Genomic DNA, 19,692 nt, shown 5'->3' with positions numbered 1-19,692 from the left:
AAAATTGCTTTAAGTTCCCTTAATCTGCACAAAAACCAATATTGTATTTTTTTCTTTTATTTGACAACATTCGTACAGTGAGTTCTTTGGCATTATCTATGTTTACATTGGGGAACAAAAGCACCATTGACAGGTATAGATAAATCTATTCTAAATGCAGAAGTGGAAGAAAAAGTTATACTTAGAAGTAACGTTAAAAACAGCTTTAAACATAGAATCAGTAACTTCCTTGGGTACGAAAACCCCCCAAAATTTTAAATAACTTTAATCTAAAACTTTAATCCTTCAAGTTTTATAGAAGATCGTAAAACTTTCAAGCTGGGAGAGCTCCTGGATAGTCACATATTTATGGATGAAGCAACCACAACTTAGAGAGGCTTGGGGACTTGCCCACAGTTGGTGGCAGACTTTCAAATCCATGCTGGCCAAGATTCCATAGAACTCATGGATTACAGATAAATACCAGAAAAAAGCAACTTTTCCAAGGATACACCAGTTTTTAGAAATAAATGTAGTGGCAAGTCATGTTTTCCTTATATTCCCTATTTTGTTCACCTAATTTTTATGTTTTCTTTCATTTTTCATTGTCCTAATAAAAATAAGTATATTTAAAGAAATCCCTTTTAGGAGATTATGTAATTTGAAGTATTTTATCTGATCAATGATAGAAAAATGAACCATAACCTTCCTAGAATAGTGTATTTAACAAATAAATACTTTCAGAACATGTGCTGAAGAACTCTAGTTTTCTCCACTTTTATTACAAAACTATTTTATGAATGGAGAAAAATGAGCATAGCTAGATGCTTGTACGTGAACTCTAACAGCAGTATAACAGCATTTCTATGTAAGTAGTAGGAGCTTTGTATTTGAACTTGAATTTAATTATCTTATCTGCAAATTTAATAGCTCTATGATCTTGGACAAGTTATTAAAATCTCAACCTAACTTTTTTTCTTCTCTACGTAGTAACTCACCTCATGGATGATTTTTAATTATTAATTGGGATTCAGTGAGAGAATATGTGTAACACAGGTAGCACTGTAGTTTGAACAAAATAGGCAATGAATAAATGATAGCTGTTACTTATTTCCTTGACCCAGTAGTTATTTAGAAGAATATTAATTTCTGAGTGAGTGCTTTATTTCCTTATTCAATATTTTATTGTAATCAGAAAATGTGACCTGTGTAATTCCTGCCTTTAAGAATTTTAAACTGGCCTGTAATCCTAGCACTTTCGGAGGCTGAGGTGGGAGGATTGCGTGAGGCCAGGAGTTTGAAGCTGCAGTGAGCCAAGATTGCACCACTGCACTCCATCCTAGGTGACATGGTCAGTTTTTATAACTTTTCATAGAAACTTAAAAGTTGAAAACAACCCATATTCTTTTTACATTATAAAATTCATTATCTACCTGTTCTAATATAAATTATTTCAAATGCTTTGTCCTTATTTATTATGCTAGTTGATATTAGTGCACTAAAATTTTCCCATCCATTTTCTTTCCATTTAGTTTATGTTATATTCTCCAAGGCATCTGTTCTTCTGTTTTGTGGTTGGTTTAGTCATGGTTAAATGTTCAATACTATTATGCATTTACTGTTTTTAATGACTTTTTTGCTTAAAAAGTGATACATGCTAATTGTAGAAAATACAGAGAAGGAAATAAACCTCTGCACTCTTACTATGGAATATTATTAAAAGACTTTTATGTGATTAAGAGTAGGGGTTTTAGGGCCAGCCGTGGTGGCTCACGCTTGTAATCCCAACGCTTTGGGAGGCCGAGACGGGTGGATCACTTGAGGTCAGGAGTTCGAGACCAGCCTGACCAACATGGTAAAACCCAGTGTCTACTAAAAAAAAAAAAAAATACAAAAATTAGCTGGATGTGGTGGCACGCACCAGTAGTCCCAGTTACTCAGGAGACTGAGACAGGAGAATCCCTGGAACCCGGGAGGCAGAGGTTGCAGTGAGCCAAGATTGTGCCACTGCACTCCAACCTGGGTGACAGATCCAGATTCCATCTCAAAACAAAAACCAAAAGAGTAGGGGTTTTAGAATTAGATTTGGGTTTGAATTTCGGCTCTACTTATTAGCCTTAGGCAGTATATTAGACTTTCTCATGTATTCAACAAATATTTATTGAACACCTACTGTGTGTGCCAGGCATTTTGCTAGGGGACTGGGGATCCAGTGCTTAGAAAGTTTGACATACCTATCTTGGCTTAATTTCCTCATTTGTAAACTGGTGATAATACCTCACAGAGTGGTTAAGAAGCATCAAAGATAACAGTCCTTAGCATTTGCCTGGTATGTGGAGCTCAGTAAATGATAGCAATCATTTTTACTGTGTGTATTCAATATTGATTATATCTTTAATCCAAATAAAATGACTTTTTTAACTCAGCTTAAGGTTTTTGCCTTACATTTTATTTTTGGTATTAATGTTATAAACGCTTGTTTTATTTTTTTTTATACTTATCTGTTTGGTTTGGGTTTCTCTTTAAAGTAGTAAATAGTTGTTGGTTTACTTTTTAAAAAATATAACCTGATTATTAAAGTTATGATTATCAAACATTTCAGACACATACCAGACTGGAGAGAGTAGTGTAATGAACCAACATATTCCCATAACCCAGCCTCAAGGATTATCAAACTCATGGCCAATCTTGTTCCATTTCTGTTTCCTCTTCTCATTCCCCTAACCACCCTCCAATAAACATTTGCATTTATACTTCTTAAAAGATAGACTTTCAAAATTCATAAGGACCTTACTATCATCACTCATAAAACATCAGTAATTCTTTAATGACATCTAATATCCAGCAAGCCACTTCCTTGTATAATTAAACACTTTAAACTTTACATTTCTTACATTATTACTTTTGGAATGGTTTCCGTCATATTATTTTACATTTTTTATTCTTGTGAGGTTTTTTTCTTCTTCCATATAAATTGTTTTGTTTGAGGAGCTTATGAAATATAGAAGAATGAATTACGGAGCTAAAAAGATCTGGGTTTGAATCCTGCTTCTGCCATTCAGTAATTAACTTTGCTGAGCCTTGGTTTCCTCAACTATAAAATAGGAATAATTATACCTGACTCATGTTCTTAGGGTTGAATGTGATGCCTGCATAAAGTATTATTAATAGTCTCTGCCAGTTGTTATCTTTAGTGATTCGAACTGTAATATCTATTCTTGGTTACTGTATGGTTTTTCAAAACATTCCAAAATTTGTATTTACTGGATAACTACTAAAACTAATGGTTTTAAAATATCCTTCTAGGAAAGAGAATTTAGAATCTTGGCTTCTCCCACTACCTCTTTTATTTTGAGTTCACATTAATTTAACCTGATGTTACAAATCCTACTTTGAACTTTCTGAAGTGTTTTTTCTTTTATATTGTTTATATACTCATATCAATTATTCTTCACTATTGAACCCTTTTCTTTTAGTGGGATTAACTGTTTTACTCAGTTATTTCTAGATATTAGATTGGTGTCAGTATACTTCACCAGTTCTTTCCTACCTCAATATTCTTTATCTCTTATTCTCTTTTGATGGTCTAGGATGTACCTTTGAACCATTTATTTTTTAAAAAAACTACCAGGATGGCGAAAATTTGACTTTGCAGATCTAAGAATAATTTCCTGTGAGCTTTGAACACGAAAAACTAGAATGAGGTATAAAATTCTTAGATCATAACTTTTCCTTTTCAATTCTCTGTAAGTGATTACTTCATTGTCTTCTGGCATTTTATTGTTGCAGAGGAGAAATCTGAGGTCAGTCTGATTTCAGTTCCTTTGAAATAACCTATTTTTTTCTGCTTGTATGCTTGTAGGATTATATCTTTATCCTTGAAATTTAAAAACATTTGCCAGGACATGTCTTGGTGTTGATGATCTCTGTTGAACCTTCTCAGTCTCCAGTCTCAGGTATTTTTTTTTCAGAACTGGAAAGTTTTCTTATACTTTTGATTGATTAAACTGCCTGTTTTTTTTTCTTTAGGAACATCTGTTATTCATAGATTATTTCTATGTCTGTCTTCCATAGTTTCTTTAAATCTTTTCTTTCTTTCTTTCTTTCTTTTTTTTTTTTTTTTTTTCATTTACTCGTTTGTCCTCTGTGGCATGGATTCCGTTTTCTGTAGTGTCAATTCTAATACTTGCTATTCACAATGCAGATTTAATTTTGGCTACTATGTTTTCATTTCTTTATTCCTATCTCAACATACTCTTGTTTCATAAGCAGAATCCCCCTTAGACGGTAACACTTCAAAAAATATGAGGTGGATCCCAGCCTGAAACTTGGCCACAACCACAGGACCAGGAAAAAAAAAAGTTTCTGAAAGGGTCCTCTTAAACATAAAAATGTAAATATAACCAGAGGTCATTCCTACCCTCATCTAGAAAATAGAACAATGTTGGGTACTAACAGACCTTAAGTAGCTAGAGGAATAGTAAAGCAGGCATAAGGGCACCTTAACTAGAAATAAACTGATTTTTCTAATTACATGTATTGTTTTTCTCTTTATAAAATTAATACATAATAAGTGCATATAACTTTGAAAATACATTACAAAGAAGAAAATCCTGTGACCCAGGTAACGACTGATAAGATTTTATGTATGTTTTGCCAGCTACATGCACACATGTTGGGAGGAGGGGATGCAAAATTGGGTCATACTATAGTTTTGTATCCTTTTTAATGTAATATATTGCAAGCATATTTTTTGCATCATTAAATTTTCTTTGAGGCCCTGATTTTAACCATTGCATAGTATTCCTACATATGAATAGATGTATTATGATTTATTTAACCAGTCCCTTGTTGGTCATTTAGATTGTTTTCTATTTTTCAGTATAATGAGTATGATGAATATCACTGTACATAAGTCTTTATGCACATCTCTGATATTTCCTTAGGATAAATGAGGAGCTGATTCTTAATCCTGTCACATTGGTAAGGATTATATACATTCCTTATTAAGAATATAAAGTGCTTGTTTCTTATTGTTTCATTGTGATTGCATAGAAGATTCTTTGGATTCTGAACAATTTGGTGGTATCTTAACCAAAGTTTGAGAGAGGTTTCTAATGCCTCATGCTCAGCACCTTCATGATGGAATTCCTATTGTGTAAGCTTTTGGACAGGAAAACCACTGCTGATATCAGGGAGTTTGGAAAGTAGATATACTTGTGGAAACCTGAGGGTGGTTAAAAAAAAAAAAAAAAAAAAAGTATGGTCCTTGTTCATTCCTACAGCCTGGGTCTCCATATTAATATACTAGGGCTCTGGATCTTTTCTTTTCCTCTTCCCTTCCTGTTATTTCAGACTGTTACTCTCTCTGAAGATTCTTCTCTTAATGTCCGTACGTCCATTTCATCTCTAGGTAGGAGAATGTCAGTAGATGATATACCCTGCTGAGTTCAAGGTAGCATTTTATCAGTCACAGATCATCTTTTGGTCCTAGCATACTTATACATGATGATCTCCTGCTGAAATCAAAGTATTTTTTTAACTAATTATATATTTTCAGAGGTATCAAACAGCAGCCTGGAAAAGTACATTGTTGTATCATGCCATTACAACAAAGCAATCTGCTTAATAAAGTTGCTTAAAATGAAAGTTTTTAAATTAACAAAATATTTTTAACCTAAGAATTTTCCATAAAATAGTTAGGAATACTCTAGAGTTCCTGACACCTTGACTCAGAAATACTGATTGGAATTGTTCTTCCTCTTTAAGCCTGGAAGATGATCTTAGGTGATAATTTTTTACAACATTGAAAACAATTCCTGCTGAAAGTCAAGGGAACAGTCTCCTTTATCTGATTTGTTCTGATGAGACCCATATTGTAGGTTATCTAATGTGTGACTTTATACACATTTCAGGCTAACAAAGTAAAGCATGATTAGCATTTCCTAACCTTTTCCAGTATTTCACATCACATTTGCATATATACAATCTGCCAGGCTCTGAAATTTTTTGGCTGGAAGGCATTATGGTGGGATGAGAGAGGATAAATACATTTGCCTCACTTTTAAACTATTTTTTGTCCATACTCATTCTCTAGCTACATTGTATAAAAATATAGCACATACATAAATGATCTCTTCCACCCTGCTTAGTGGAAAATTGACTGTAGTGAATGATGGAACAGGTGTTTCAACACTCTCCTATACTTCTTCATTGCATTACATCTTTAGAAGTTACCTATAGAAATGTAATGTTACACAGTCCATTGAGGCAAAAGAGAGGAAAAGAAGTAACATTTACTGAACATAGACTGTCTCTTGGTGGATCTTTTTAGTTACAACATCCCTGTGAGGTAGATATTATGTGCATCTTGTGAGTGAAGAAACTGAGGCTCAAAATGTTAAATAACTTACCCAAGTTCAGGTAACTACACCAGTAAGTGACAGAATTGGGGTTTAAACGTGGTACTGACCAGCTTTAGAACACATTTTTTCCCACTTGTTTTTTAAAATTAGAGAAATATATTTTCTTGTTTAACAAGTACTATTCCTTAAACTAGGAAACAATAGAAAGTAAAATACTGAGTAAGACTCATAATCCATGTAACCTAATCTCTAATAAAACCAACCGTCATTTTCCAAATGGGAAACTTAACTGTAGAAGTAACTCTTTGCTCATTTCTAATAGATAACATTTGAATCCTTGTTTTGATGAAGTGATAGAAAAGTTTCATTTAAATAAAGGTGCTTTTTTTGGTAGAAAAAGCTTTGTAAAGCTTCACTGGTATGTAGGATAATGTTGGCTCGCTGCTTTAAAAATTAAATTGTTCAACATTTTAAATTATTGCCAAACTCAGGAGGTAGCTATTTTTACAAAAAGTAGAGCGTAAAATACCCTTCAGATTATGTTTCACTCAATTTTTTTCTTAGGTTGCTTTGTTAGTATATACTATACTATTAGCTGGGTGAGTATTTGAGAAAAGAAAGTTTATTGTAAAATTTGAGATGACGTGAAGCTGAAAATAGTGAAGAGGCTGATTGACAGATTTGGAATCTAATATATAGAGACTGTAGCAATGGATGAGAGCTGGAAAAAGATGAATCAAAAATTTTAAATAAAGTTTTATTCATGGAACTAAGAGTAACAACAGGTATGGATAGAGGATGCAGGGTGTGGTTGCAGTGCAAGACAAGGATTTAATCAGAAAACTTGATACGTCAGCATTGTGTTGAGGGCATTCCAAAAATAATGCATATGTGAACTGCATTAACATAAGTTTATTTTCTAGGACAAGGGAGATAATATGACCTTTACTCTGCATTGGTCGTTTGAGGGTTGAAATGTTAATTACGTGCAATTCCATAACCACCCTTTAAGATGATTTGGAGTGTGTTCAGAGAAGAAGATGGTGATGAGTCTTATCTGTCTTAAATAAATGTTTGAAGGAACTTAAGTTATCTAGAAAAGATAAGATTCAGGGTGGATTAGAGTCATAGATGTAGATTTACTTCCTGTGACTTTGCAGATAGAGTACAGGCAAGTTAGTCATCATTTATTAGTAATCCTCTTAAAGAGAATTCACAGCTGAGGAAAGTTGCTATATAATGAAAAATTTCATGTAGCAGGCAGTACTTTCTCAGAGATATTATAGTGCCTAGTGAGGTAGTACCTTCTTGTCCTGGTAGTATTTAAGCGTAAGTAAGAATGGAGTAGAAAGAGTTGAAACATATTATGTGTAGTAGGAACAGAAGACTTTTGAGATGCCTTATCAATTCAAAGATTTTTTAAATTCCAAGATCAAAAGGACTTTACAGAGTATTTTATCCTCATGAAGCTACCTCACCTTAGTAATAATGTGCATTGGTACAGCTCTTTAACATTTATAAAGTTCTTTCTTCTGAATTATCTCATTTTTGAGCCTGGTAATAATCCTTTGGGTAGATAGGACAAGTGTCCTTATTTTGAACAGGTAAAGTAATAGGCTAAGAGAAAGTCTGAATTGCCTCAAATCATAAAGCTTATAAGCAGCAGCCTAGGGCTCTATCCTTGGTCTGCGAATTCCAAGTTTAGTGCTGTTTCTCCTGTACCAGTTTTCTCTAAAAGTAAGTTATAAGTTGTGACACTTGCTTTGCATACATTAAAAATTGCAGGGAACAGATGGGTCTTAAATTTTATTCCTATGAAAAACGTACGTGTAGCTCAAGTTAGACTGAGGGTTCTAAACGCCAAACAATGGGGAGTCATGGGGGCAAGTCTGTGTTACAGAAAGATAACTGTTTACAATTAATGAAAAAATCTGGTTTGGGCTGCTAGATGAATGATGGTGCCATTCATTAAGATGACAAATATAGGAGAGGAGGGAGCAGATTGGTGGGCCAGAGGTGAGGTAATTGAATTTTGGACGTAAGAAAACTAACTGACATTGATTGTTTACTAAGTGCCAGACACTATGGTTAGGGTTTTATATCATTTAACTCATTTAATCTTTACTACAACCCTCTGAAGATAAGACTTTTCAATCTTCATTTTCCATATGAAGAAACTGAAAAGCTTAGATTGTTGAAAGAACCTGTCCAAGACTTCATAATTAATAGGGTGAGATAGGAATTTGAATCTCTATGTCTGACAACAGAGCCACAGTTGTTAGGAGCTAGTTCTTTGGGACATTTGGATAAGAACAACCAGTAGTCAGTCAGTTGAATAAATGGTTGTCACTTTGAGGAAAAAGAAATATTCTGGAGATACATGAGTATCTTTATACCAAAGAAATGGGCAGTGTTATAGCCTTTGAACATACCTTAGGAAAATAAAGATTTTATACTTGCCTCCCTACCTTTTCCTGAATTTTGGCACTGTTTCTGTGCTTCATAGTATTATATAGGCATTCCCTCATCTAGGAACATCTTCTATGAGTGGTGAAAATGAAAGGTGCCCTTTGTATAAGGTCAGTAGACCTTCTAAGATAGGGGCTATGTTTTATTAACTTCTGTCTCCAGCTCAGTGCCTAGAACATAGCTTGAATGAAATGAAATGAATGAATGGATGGATGGTAAATAGGGATGAGAAAAACAAAGAGGGGAGTTCATATTTAGAGCAGCTGCCTCATGTGAAGTATGAGGTGATAGGTGGGCTGCCTTTTATTTCCCAGGTGATAATGTTCCAAAGATGGTTAGCTTAGATCCTTGTATACTTGTTGAATTAATAGTCGGGACTACTCCTTTTTCCAGTAAGGGAATGAGAGAAGAAACTATGTGTTCCTGACTTCCGTTTTTGTGGTTTTTAAAAATTACACAAATAATATGTATTCATTGTAGACATTGTAGACACATTAGAATATTCAAATAAGCAAAAATAAACAATTTAAATTGTCTAAAATTCTACCACCCAGAGATAACCACTGTTAACATTTTGGTGTATATCCTTCCAGAGTTTTTCCCATAAAAATATATACATTGGAATATGTATATATTTATTTAGAATGGGATCATTACAATCCATATTGTTTTGTAGACTGCTTTTTCACTTCTTACGTGTGACTGTCTTTCTATGTCAATGAATTTACACCTTTATCATCATTTTAATGACTGCATAGTAGTCCATTATAAGGATGTACCATAATATATTTAACTAGTTCTCTATTGTTAGGAATTTAGGTTTCCAATTTGAAGTTCTTTTTGGAATAAAAGTTATGGTGAGCATTCTTGTATGTACATCTTTGTACACTTGTCTACTTTTTTTAAAAAAGAAGTAGAATTGATGAGACATTTCAAAATTTTATGTGTGGTATTTTGGTTTTTTTAAAATATGAACTCGGATTGCCTTCCTGAAAGTTTGTGCTGATTCACACTTTCTCCAGCAGTATGTCCAGAGTGCTCTCTCCCCCGTACCCTCGTTAATACTGAATGGTTTTTTGTTTTTGTTTTTGTTTTTGTTTTGTAAATCATTACCAATTTGAAAGGCAAAAGGTGTCTTTGGGTTAAATGCATTTCTTTGATGAGTACTAAGGCTGAACTCTTTTTTCCCTTATTGCTCATTTCTGTTGAGGTTCATCGTTTTTTCTTACAGGTTTGTAAAACAAAGCTCTTTATGTATTGAGGATACCAACCCTTTGTTATATGTTGCCTTTTTTTTGTAATCAGTTTGTCTTTTATCTTTTTTTGTGTCTGGCAGAAGTTTTAAACTTTTATAGATTCAAATGTCATTTTTTTCTTTATGATTTCAACCCTCCTTACCCCATGAGTATTGTTCACCTATATTCTAATACTTGTACAATTTTATTTTTTCACATCTAAATGTTTAATCCATCTGGAATTTATTTTGATGTAGAGATTGGGCTTAATTTTCTCTGAAATAATTAATCAGTTCCCTTGATTAATTATGAATGGAGTTGGAATTTAGAGTGTGTTTTGCCATACACTGTTGTAATGATGTTTGGTGAGGCTTAAATGAGACCATTTGTAATGCATTTAACTATTAAACTCAAGGGTTCACGTGGAAAGGTAATAATCATTTATTATATGATTTCCATGAAAAAAATGTTTTTATAGTTTCAAATAATTAACTTTTGAAGCACATCCTGTTGCAAATTTAGCAACTGCATACTCATATGGTGGTTCTACTTCATTAGAGCCCTTTAGGGGTGAAAATCTTCCTCAATTTTTTTTTTTTTTGTCTGCCTTCATTTAACTTTAACTGATGTGAGGTCTGTTTTGGTAACTTCCTGCTTGCTGTGCTTTTCACAGAATGGACAGCAAATTATGGATGAACCTATGGGAGAGGAGGAGATTAACCCACAAACTGTAAGTAAAATATTTTATCACAAAGGGTATAGATAAATGAAATACTGTAAAGTTATTATTATTTTTCAACTGAGCAGAGTAATCATTTTACAGTATTAGAAACTTGTCGATCCTTTCACATTAACTTTACCAGACTACATTATTGAGTATGCCAGGGACCTTTCTAAAAACTGTTTGATAAGAGTGATTTTAAGAGAATGATAAAACAAATTGCTTTATATTGTTGAAAGTTTTTCATTAGTGCCTAAAGCTTATGTTTTTTTGTTTCATGGGGATTTTTTTGAGATGGAGTTTTGTTCTTGTCGCCCAGGCTGGAGTGCAATGGTGCGATCTTGGCTCACTGCAACCTCAGCCTCCTGGGTTCACAGGATTCTCCTGCCTCAGCCTCCTGAGTAGCTGGGATTACAGGCGCTCACCACCACACCTGGCTAATTTTTGAATTTTTGTAATTTTAGTAGAGATGGGGTTTCACCAAGTTGGCCAGGCTGGTCTCAAACTCCTGACCTCAGGTGATCTGCCCACCTCAGCCTCCCAAAGTGCTGTGATTACAGGCGTGAGCCACTGTGCCTAGCCTGAAGCTTATGTTTTTAAATAACCAAATTGAACGTAAATTTGTTAAAGACAAAAATATAGAGGTCATACTTTACAGATACGTTTAACATAGAAAGTGGACATTCACCATTTCCTCATCTGGTTTTTTTGTTGTTGTTCACTCCTGAATCCCCAGTAACTAAACCAATGTGCCTGGCACATAATGGACACTCATTAAATATTACATAAATGAATTAATAAATTGTTCCCTACCACCACACACAGAATAACCATTGTCAGCAGCTAAGTTATAGTCATCTTGATATTTTGTACATAAGATAATTATTATTTATGTTTACAAAATACATATTCTGCAACTTGTTCTTTTTACTTAACATGTCTTGAACATCTTTGTATGACAGTACATATAGAACTACCTCTTCTTTGTTTTGTTTTTTTGTTTTGGGGGGTTTTTGAGACACGGTCTCTCTCCCTGTCACCCAGGCTAGAGTGCAGTGGTAGAGTCATGACTCACTGTAACGTCAAACTCCTGGGCTCAAGCAACCCTCCCACCTCAGCCTTCTTGGTAGCTAGTACTACAGGCATATGCCACGACACCCAGCTAATTTTTTTTTTAATGTTTGTGTTTTTTGTACAGATGGGGTCTTGCTATGTTGCCCAGGCTGGTCTTGAACTCCTGGCCTCAGGCAATCCTCCTGCCTCATCCTCCCAAAGCATTGGGATTACAGGTGTTAGCCGCCATGCCCAGCCAGATCTACCTCTTTTTTAAGTGGTTACACAGTTACAGTATTCTATTTTATGAATATCCTATATTTAATGTAATTTTCCCCTGTTTTTGTGAATTTGTGTTTCAGTAGGCTATAGTCTTAGAAAAGGATGTACTGAAACCAAGGGCATAAACATTTAAATCAATAGACATTTGTCAAATTTCCCGTCAAAATTTCAGTATATGAGAATACCTGTTTGAGTATTGCCTACTCAACACTAGGTATTATCAGAAAATATTTTTAATTTGAGTGACTCTAGATAAATAATACTTTCCCTTTTTGTCTTTTTCTTTTTTTCTTTTTTGAGACAGAGTCTCGCTCTGCTGCTCAGGCTGGAGTGCAGTGGTGTGATCTCAGCTCACTGCAACTTCCGACTCCCAGGTTCAAGCCATTCTCCTGCCTCAGCCTCCCGAGTAGCTGGGATTACAGGCAACCGTCACCACGCCTGACTGATTTTTGCAATTTTAGTAGAGATGGGGTTGCACAATGTTGGCCAAGCTGGCCTCGAACTCCTGACCTCAAGTGATCCACCCATCTTCGCCTCCCAAAGTGCTGGGATTACAGGCGTGAGCCACCATGCCTGGCTGACTTTCCCATTTTAATTTGCATCTCATTTGCTTACTAGTGAGGTTGAGTATCTATCATTATTGGCATTTGTTATTTTATGTTTTGCTCAGTTTTCTTTGGGGTTACTTGTTGTCTCCTTATTGGTCTGTACAATCTCTGTATATATTCTGGATATTAACTCCATGTCTATTATGTATCTTGTAATATTTTTTTTAAACATTAATTATGTGCCTTTCATTGTAGTATGTACGGAAGTTTTTGTTTGTTTGTTTTTTGTTTGTTTGTTTGTTTGTTTTTTGAGACGGAGTCTTGCTCTGTCATCCAGGCTGGAGTGCAGTGGCACTACCTCGGCTCACTGCAGCCTCTGCCTCCCGGGTTCAAGCGATTCTCCTGCCTCAGCCTCCTGAGTAGCTGGGATACAGGCACGCGCCACCACGCCTGGCTAATTTTTGTATTTGTGGTAGAGACAGGGTTTCACCATATTGGTCAGGCTGGTCGCAAACTCCTGATCTTGTGATCTGCTCGCCTCGGCCTCCCAAAGTGCGGGGATTACAGGCGAGAGCCACTGCGCCTGGCCAGAAGTTTTCATTTTTAAATGGTCACATCTGGCTTCTGGGTTTCATGCTTTGGTTAGAAAATCCTTCCCTACACTAAGGTTATAAAAATAATCCTTTTACATTTTGATCTTTTATAGTTTTTTGGTGTTTTTTGTTTTGTTTTACATTTAGATCTGTGATCCACTTGGAATTTAGTACCTGGTATGAGGTAGAAATCTAACTTTTCTTTCCAAATAGATAGCCTGTTATCCTAACCTCTATTTATTGAATAAATAAAATCTATTATTTCCCTACTCATTTGAGATACCTCTTTTATCATGTATAAAATTGCCTTATACCCCTTGTATCAGTTTCCTGCTTTGCCATAACAAATTACCACAAACTGGGTGGTTTAAAACAACAGATGGCTCTCGGGGAGGTTCCTTTGTTGCCTATTCCAGCTTCTGGTGTTTGCCAGCAATCCTTGGCATTCCATGGCTTGTAGATACATCATTCCACTCTCTGCCTCGGGCATCAGATGATCTCTCTGTTTGTGTCTGTGTCTAAATTTCCCTCTTCTCATGAGAGCACTAGTCATTGGATTGGGACCATCCCACTCCAATATGACTTCATCTTAATTACATCTGCAAAGACACTGGTTTCAAATAAGGTCACATTCACCGTTACCGGGGATTACTTGAACATACCTTTTTGGAGGGCACAATTCAACCCACAATCCCCCTGAATATTTTGACTTTACATACTTTTTCAATTACTGTCATTTTATTATATTTTTTTTAAATGTGGTAAAGCAAGCCTTCCCACCTTTTTACTTTTGTAAAAAGTCTTATATGTAGTCTTATAAATGTAGTCCTACACATTTAATCTTCCAGATAAACTTTACAATCAGTTCATCAAGTACTTCTGAAAAATTTATTGGGATTTTTATGAGAATTGCCTTAAATTTACAGATTAACATGAAAAATTATTTTAACAATATTGAGTCTTCACATTCAGGAACATTCATTCTTTCTGATTTTCTTTTATATTCTTTATCAAAATTTTATGGTTTCTTGGCTGGGCGTGTTGGCTTATGCCTGTAATCCCAGCACTTTGGGAGGCTGAGGCAAGAGGTTCGCTTGAACCCAGGAGTTCGAGACCACCCTGGGCAGCATAGTAAGTCCCTGTCTCTACTACAGGTTTAAAAATAAGCCAAGCATGGTGGCATATGCTGTGGTCCCAGCTACTTGGGAGGCTGAGGCAGAGAATCACTTGAACCCAGAAGTTTGAGGCTGCAGTGAGCTATGATCATGCCACTGCACTCCAGCCTGGGCAACAGAGTGAGACCCTGTCTGAAAAAAAAAAAAAGTTATAGTTTTTTACATACAGTTCTTGTGCATTTGTTAAGACAAGTTATGGGTATTTTATAGTTTTATAGTCTTTGTTATGTCGTAAGTGGGATTTTTTTTCTGCTATGTTTTCCATCTGGTTATTGCGTATATATATTTAAAATGTTAGGTGTTTCTATCTGTTTTTTAGCATCTTAGGAGTGTTAACTTTTCAGAAATCAAACAAATTGTCATGAACGTTATGTCAGTTGTGGAAGAATAAGATCAGTTTAACCTTCTGCTTAAAACACCTCCATAGTTTTATGGTTCCTTTAAATAAAAACCCAACCTCCATAACATGACCTACCAGGCCCTGCATAATAAGGCTTTGCATACTTCTCTCCACATCCTCTCTAGCCGCACACCTCTACCCTCTACTGAAAGTCCAGTCACTCAAATGTATCAGCTTCTCTTTTGCTTATGGGCTTTCAAAGGCAATGTTCCTTCTCCCAGAATTCTTTTCCCTTACCGCCATCCCCACTACTTAATTCCTGGTCATCTTTCAGATCTGTTTAGATGTCATTTCAACTGAGATGTCTTCCCTTTACAACTACCACTTCCACTTTGACCTTGAGTTAAGTGTTTTTCCTTTTTGCTGCCACAGGAGCCTATGCATACCTTAAATGGCAACACCATACCAGATTCCATTGCTTATTTACTTGGTCTATATTCCCTACTAAACTGTGAGTTGAATGAGGCAGTGACCAAGTCTGACTTATTCCTTGTTTTATGTCTGTGCCCAGTACCCAGTTGGTGTTCAATAAGTATTTGTTAATTAAATGAATGAATGGATTAAGTTTTAGCTAGCATAGGGACCCAGGCATGGGGCCTAGTGCCCTGAGCTACCTTCAGATTCCTACCCTCTCCAAAACCATTTGAGGCAGTTTACTTCATTAGTCTGTAGTATATATATTTACATGTAAGCTAATGTAAAAACAATCAGAAGGAAAACCTCCAAATTTTTTATTCTCTGTAGTCTAAAAGCATTTTCCATTGTGATGTTAAATGGTTTGTACTTTCTCCTACTCATGGCTTTAGTAGCATTTACATCTGCAAGAACCTGCATTCTAGAGACAGGTCAGAAAGATGCAGGACTAAGATACTACCAGCAATGTGGATGAGACTGTTGAGCAGATCATTCCAGATTATACAAATTAGGCTTAGGTGTCAGATAAAAGCCTGGTATTTAATATTTATTTAATGATATTAAATACAAAAGATTGTCAAAATATTTATTAACCTTATAATTTAAAATTGTATTTGCTTTTTATATATAATTAAAAGTTTTCCTTTTGTCAACTACTAATAATTTACATAGGGAACGTTGAGATGTTGTATTATCTATTTGATGTGTTACAAATTACTCCAAACTTAGTGGCTTAGAACTACACACATTTATTATCTCCCAGTTTCTGTGGACCAGCAATTTGGGCAGAGCTTAGCCGCATCTTTTGGTTCAGAGGCTCTCTCAGACTTGAAATTAAGGTGTGGACCAGGGGTAGAGTTTCATCTGAAACTTGACTAGGGAAGGATCTGCTTCTAAGCTCACATAGTTGCTGGCCCAGATTCCTGGTCCACCAAAACTGTGAGATAATAAATTTATGTATGGAGGTCGTCAGCTGGTAGGCTTTCTTGCAGGTTCATTGGCCCCTTTTCCATGGGCTAGAATGCAGAATGTAATGATAAGCCACTTTCGACTAGAACAAGACAGTAGAGAAGGTGGATAATAAGAGAAGAAATCTGGGTCCCTTAATGACCTAATGGTCTAGTGACACCTCTTCACCCAAAAGTATGCTCTTAACCTATGGACTGCTCTGTGAGGGGAAAAAAAAAAAGGCACTTACTTTGTTTGAGTTGTCGCATTTGGGGATCTTTTTCTTATAGTAGCTTAGTCCATATTCTAACTACATCTAGTCATTCACTAACAAAGTAGTTAATGAATGTCTATTAGGTGCCAAGTACTCTGCTACATTCGTTGTTACAGAAGCATATAAGGGAAACTTGCAGCTTTAAAAATGGCAAAATAAAGTTGTTTTTGTCCTCTTCTTCTCTGGGAAATTACCGCCCAAAACAACAAGGAGAATAAGAAATCAGAACTTTGGTCTTTGAAATCAGAAGATATCTGTAACTTGAACCACAAGATATAAATATGAAAAGCAGATAGAAGAGTGGTAACAAGATGAAATTAATAGAACATAAGTGATTTTAGAGGAATATCCTAATGGTGAGCAAGTCTTATTCAAGGCCCACAGAGCCTCAGAAGAGCTCAAAAATGGGGTCGCCAGGTACTGTGGAACATGGACGTATGGCATGGGGCTGAAAACAGAGATTGGTTGAATATTGATATAAAGAGTTTCTAGATCCTCTCTCCTCTGGAGACAGAAGGTATTTCACAGAGAAAACCAGAGAAGCTGTATACTTGGGCACCTTGGACACAGGAAGAAGTGTAGAGTAAGGCACTGGGCTGGAAACAGGGAGGTCAAGTGAAAACCTATTACTGAATGGTGACCTGGTCCCATTCCAACCACTAGGGACCATATCCTCCAGGAAGGAGGATGAGCGTTGTGACTGAAGAAATGTCAGATACTGTCCTTTGGGCGACCTTTAGTGTAAAGGCTGCCTGGTTGGCTAGTTAACCTATAAGAAAGCCTCCCAGTTGACAAGCCAATAACTTCCAGGCCACTTCTTAATGCCTCACTCAAATATTTATGGAAAGCCAAATATCACCAGTTATTTGAGGAAGTCTTCCAGTATAAAAGAATGAGATCTTGGAGGAACAAACAATGCAGGGAAAAAGCAAGTTTAATTAGTGTCCTCTGAGTGTTGAGACAAAATTGATTCCCCAAGAAAAAGTAACTTGCCATAAAAAAGAAATCATAAAAGAAGAAACTCTTAGAAGTTAAAAATATAATAGGAATGTTTTGTATTTTAGTAGAACATTTACAAACTAAAATTGAGGAAAGCTCTCAAAAAGTAGAACAATAAGAGGTAGAAAGTAGGAGAGAAAAAGAAAGAAGAGCAATCTAACATCTAACTAATAGGAATTCCAGAAAGAGACAATAGAGGAAATGAAGGGGAAGAAAGCAGGAAAGAAATACCATAAGAAACTTTTTTTTTTACATTGTAATATCTCTGAAATCAGAATGGTTATTATAATCCATAGTATGACATATATTAATTGACAGCATCTTTTCTTTCATAATGGTATAGTGATAATCATGCTTTTAGATTAAGTGGAATACTAAAATACCAAATTTAAAAAAAAAAGCAATTTTCCAAAGTGAGGACCATGAGTCTCCAGATTACAACGTCCCTCTGAAAGCCTATTAATGAGAGAAATTTTAAAAAGCCCTACTCTCAAGAAGGCTCATCTCTGAAATATCAAAACACTAGTGATAAAGGGAAGACCCTAAAAGCTTTTAGAGATTTTTTTAATCCTATATAAAAGATTGGCTAGAAGAATATTAGACTTTTCAGCATCGAAAGTTAGAAAACAAGGAGCAACGCCTTTAAAATGCTTAGTGAAAATGATTTTCAGCCAAGATATTTTCAGATATGGACCTATTTTAGGAAGTCGCTGGAAAATGGGCTCTGCCAACACTAGAGGGTTATTAACTAAGTAAGAGAGACATGGGATTCGGCAACAAAAGATCCAGTACTACAAGCATGATGAAAGTTTATTCCCATTATGATGATTAAAGGAAGCTTCAGAAGACTAGTTCATTCAGTAAGCTTAGAGAGTACTCAGTCCAGATTGAAGTAGACAGATAATTTCAAGAATGCTGCCTCCAGGAATAGGATTGGGGGAAGAGGTGGGGGAATAGAAGTGATGAATCTAAATAGACTTGGGTATTGAAAATTCACTTGAGAGGCTGTTGCAGAGTAGGAAGAATTTGAAATAGGTACAAAGAAAATAAAAGCAAATTAAAAAACAAAGCAACTGTAAACTTAAGGAAAAACAAAAATTGTACACAAGAGATGTAACTAAAGTATATTCTTTACCTCGGCAGTGAGCAGTGTTTACATAGTCATAATAATTGTAAAGACTAAATATTGATTTAACCAAAATCCGTGATATGAGTGCCAAGTCATCTATAATAGGGTGTCTAAAGGTAATATCTGAAATTGATCAATCAAGAGAAAGTATTATAAGGTTATTATTTATCACATAAAGGCAAATACCAGAGGGAACAATGAAAAGAACTGAAAGGGTACCAAGAGCATAGATATTGCTGCTTTCTCATTACAAGCCTTGAAATGTTTTTTGACCCTTTATAAAGCCTTTGATAAAAATTCAAGTGAAATTTAAAAAGTAGTTGTAACTGGTGTGATCAGGCAAAAATTCACAGAAGGCATGAAATTTAACCTGATTCTTAAAAAATAGGTACAGGATTTTTGAGAAGTAAATGTCAACATTTGGGTAAATGCACTTTTATGGGAAAATGGTGTAAACAAAAGTCAAAGGGAGGAAAAGTGAGATGTGTTGGAGATAGCTAAATCAGTTTGACTAAAAGGATAGTCATGAAGGAGAGCCCGATTTCTCCTGAACATTAAATACCGTCACTCAGACCTTCTTAGTGTATGGAGTTAATCCTGTGATGTCTCTTGAACATATCCCCTTGGTTTCTATTTGTGATAGAGCCATTCTGTTCTGGCTGGATTTTTCTGTTCTTCACACACTTAATCTCTTCTTTTGCCCTTTGTTCTTTGCCCTGCTATCTGCCTGTCTCCCGTATCTTAGATCTACTTCTTATTTATGTATTTATTTATTTATTTTGGAAACAGGGTCTCACTCTGTCACCCAGGCTGGAGTGCAGTGGCTCACTGCAACCTCCGCCTCCCAGGTTCAAGCAGTTCTCCTGCCTCAGCCTCCCGAGTAGCTGGGATCACAGGCATATGCCACCACACTCAGCTAATTTTTGTATTTTAGAGATGGGGTTTTACTGTCTTGGTCAGGCTGGTCTCAAACTCCTGACCTCAAGTAATCCACCTGCCTCAGCCTCCCAAAGTGCTGGGATTACAAGCATGAGCCACCATACTCGGCCCCACTTCTTTTCCATCTTCTGGCATTTTAATGCTGTTATCCTTTCTTCTGGCTTTCTAA

At 35.6% G+C, this 19,692-nt stretch overlaps 1 protein-coding gene across 14 annotated transcripts in view; it reads left to right on the top strand.

Annotated features, from left to right (window-relative positions):
* RPS6KA3 (ribosomal protein S6 kinase A3) overlaps positions 1–19,692 on the top strand; it is a 117,721-nt gene that overhangs the window by 22,041 nt on the left and 75,988 nt on the right. For 4 of the 14 annotated variants that reach the window (XM_016942883.3, XM_016942876.3, XM_054676647.2 and 1 more), the window contains exon 2: positions 10,722–10,778. In XM_016942883.3, the coding sequence (XP_016798372.1) occupies positions 10,737–10,778 (42 nt within the window). In that variant the 5' untranslated portion in view covers positions 10,722–10,736. Of the gene's footprint in view, positions 1–3,569; positions 3,684–3,841; positions 3,936–4,861; positions 4,963–9,916; positions 10,045–10,721; positions 10,779–19,692 lie in introns of those variants that run through there. The other 10 variants (XM_063804054.1, XM_016942881.3, XM_063804056.1 and 7 more) reach the window with 6 other exon arrangements.

Source organism: Pan troglodytes, chromosome X (assembly GCF_028858775.2).
Source record: "Pan troglodytes isolate AG18354 chromosome X, NHGRI_mPanTro3-v2.0_pri, whole genome shotgun sequence".
Classification (NCBI taxonomy): domain Eukaryota; kingdom Metazoa; phylum Chordata; class Mammalia; order Primates; family Hominidae; genus Pan; species Pan troglodytes.
The sequence above is the reverse complement of the archived record's forward strand: the minus strand, read 5'-3'. Positions and strand labels throughout refer to the sequence as shown.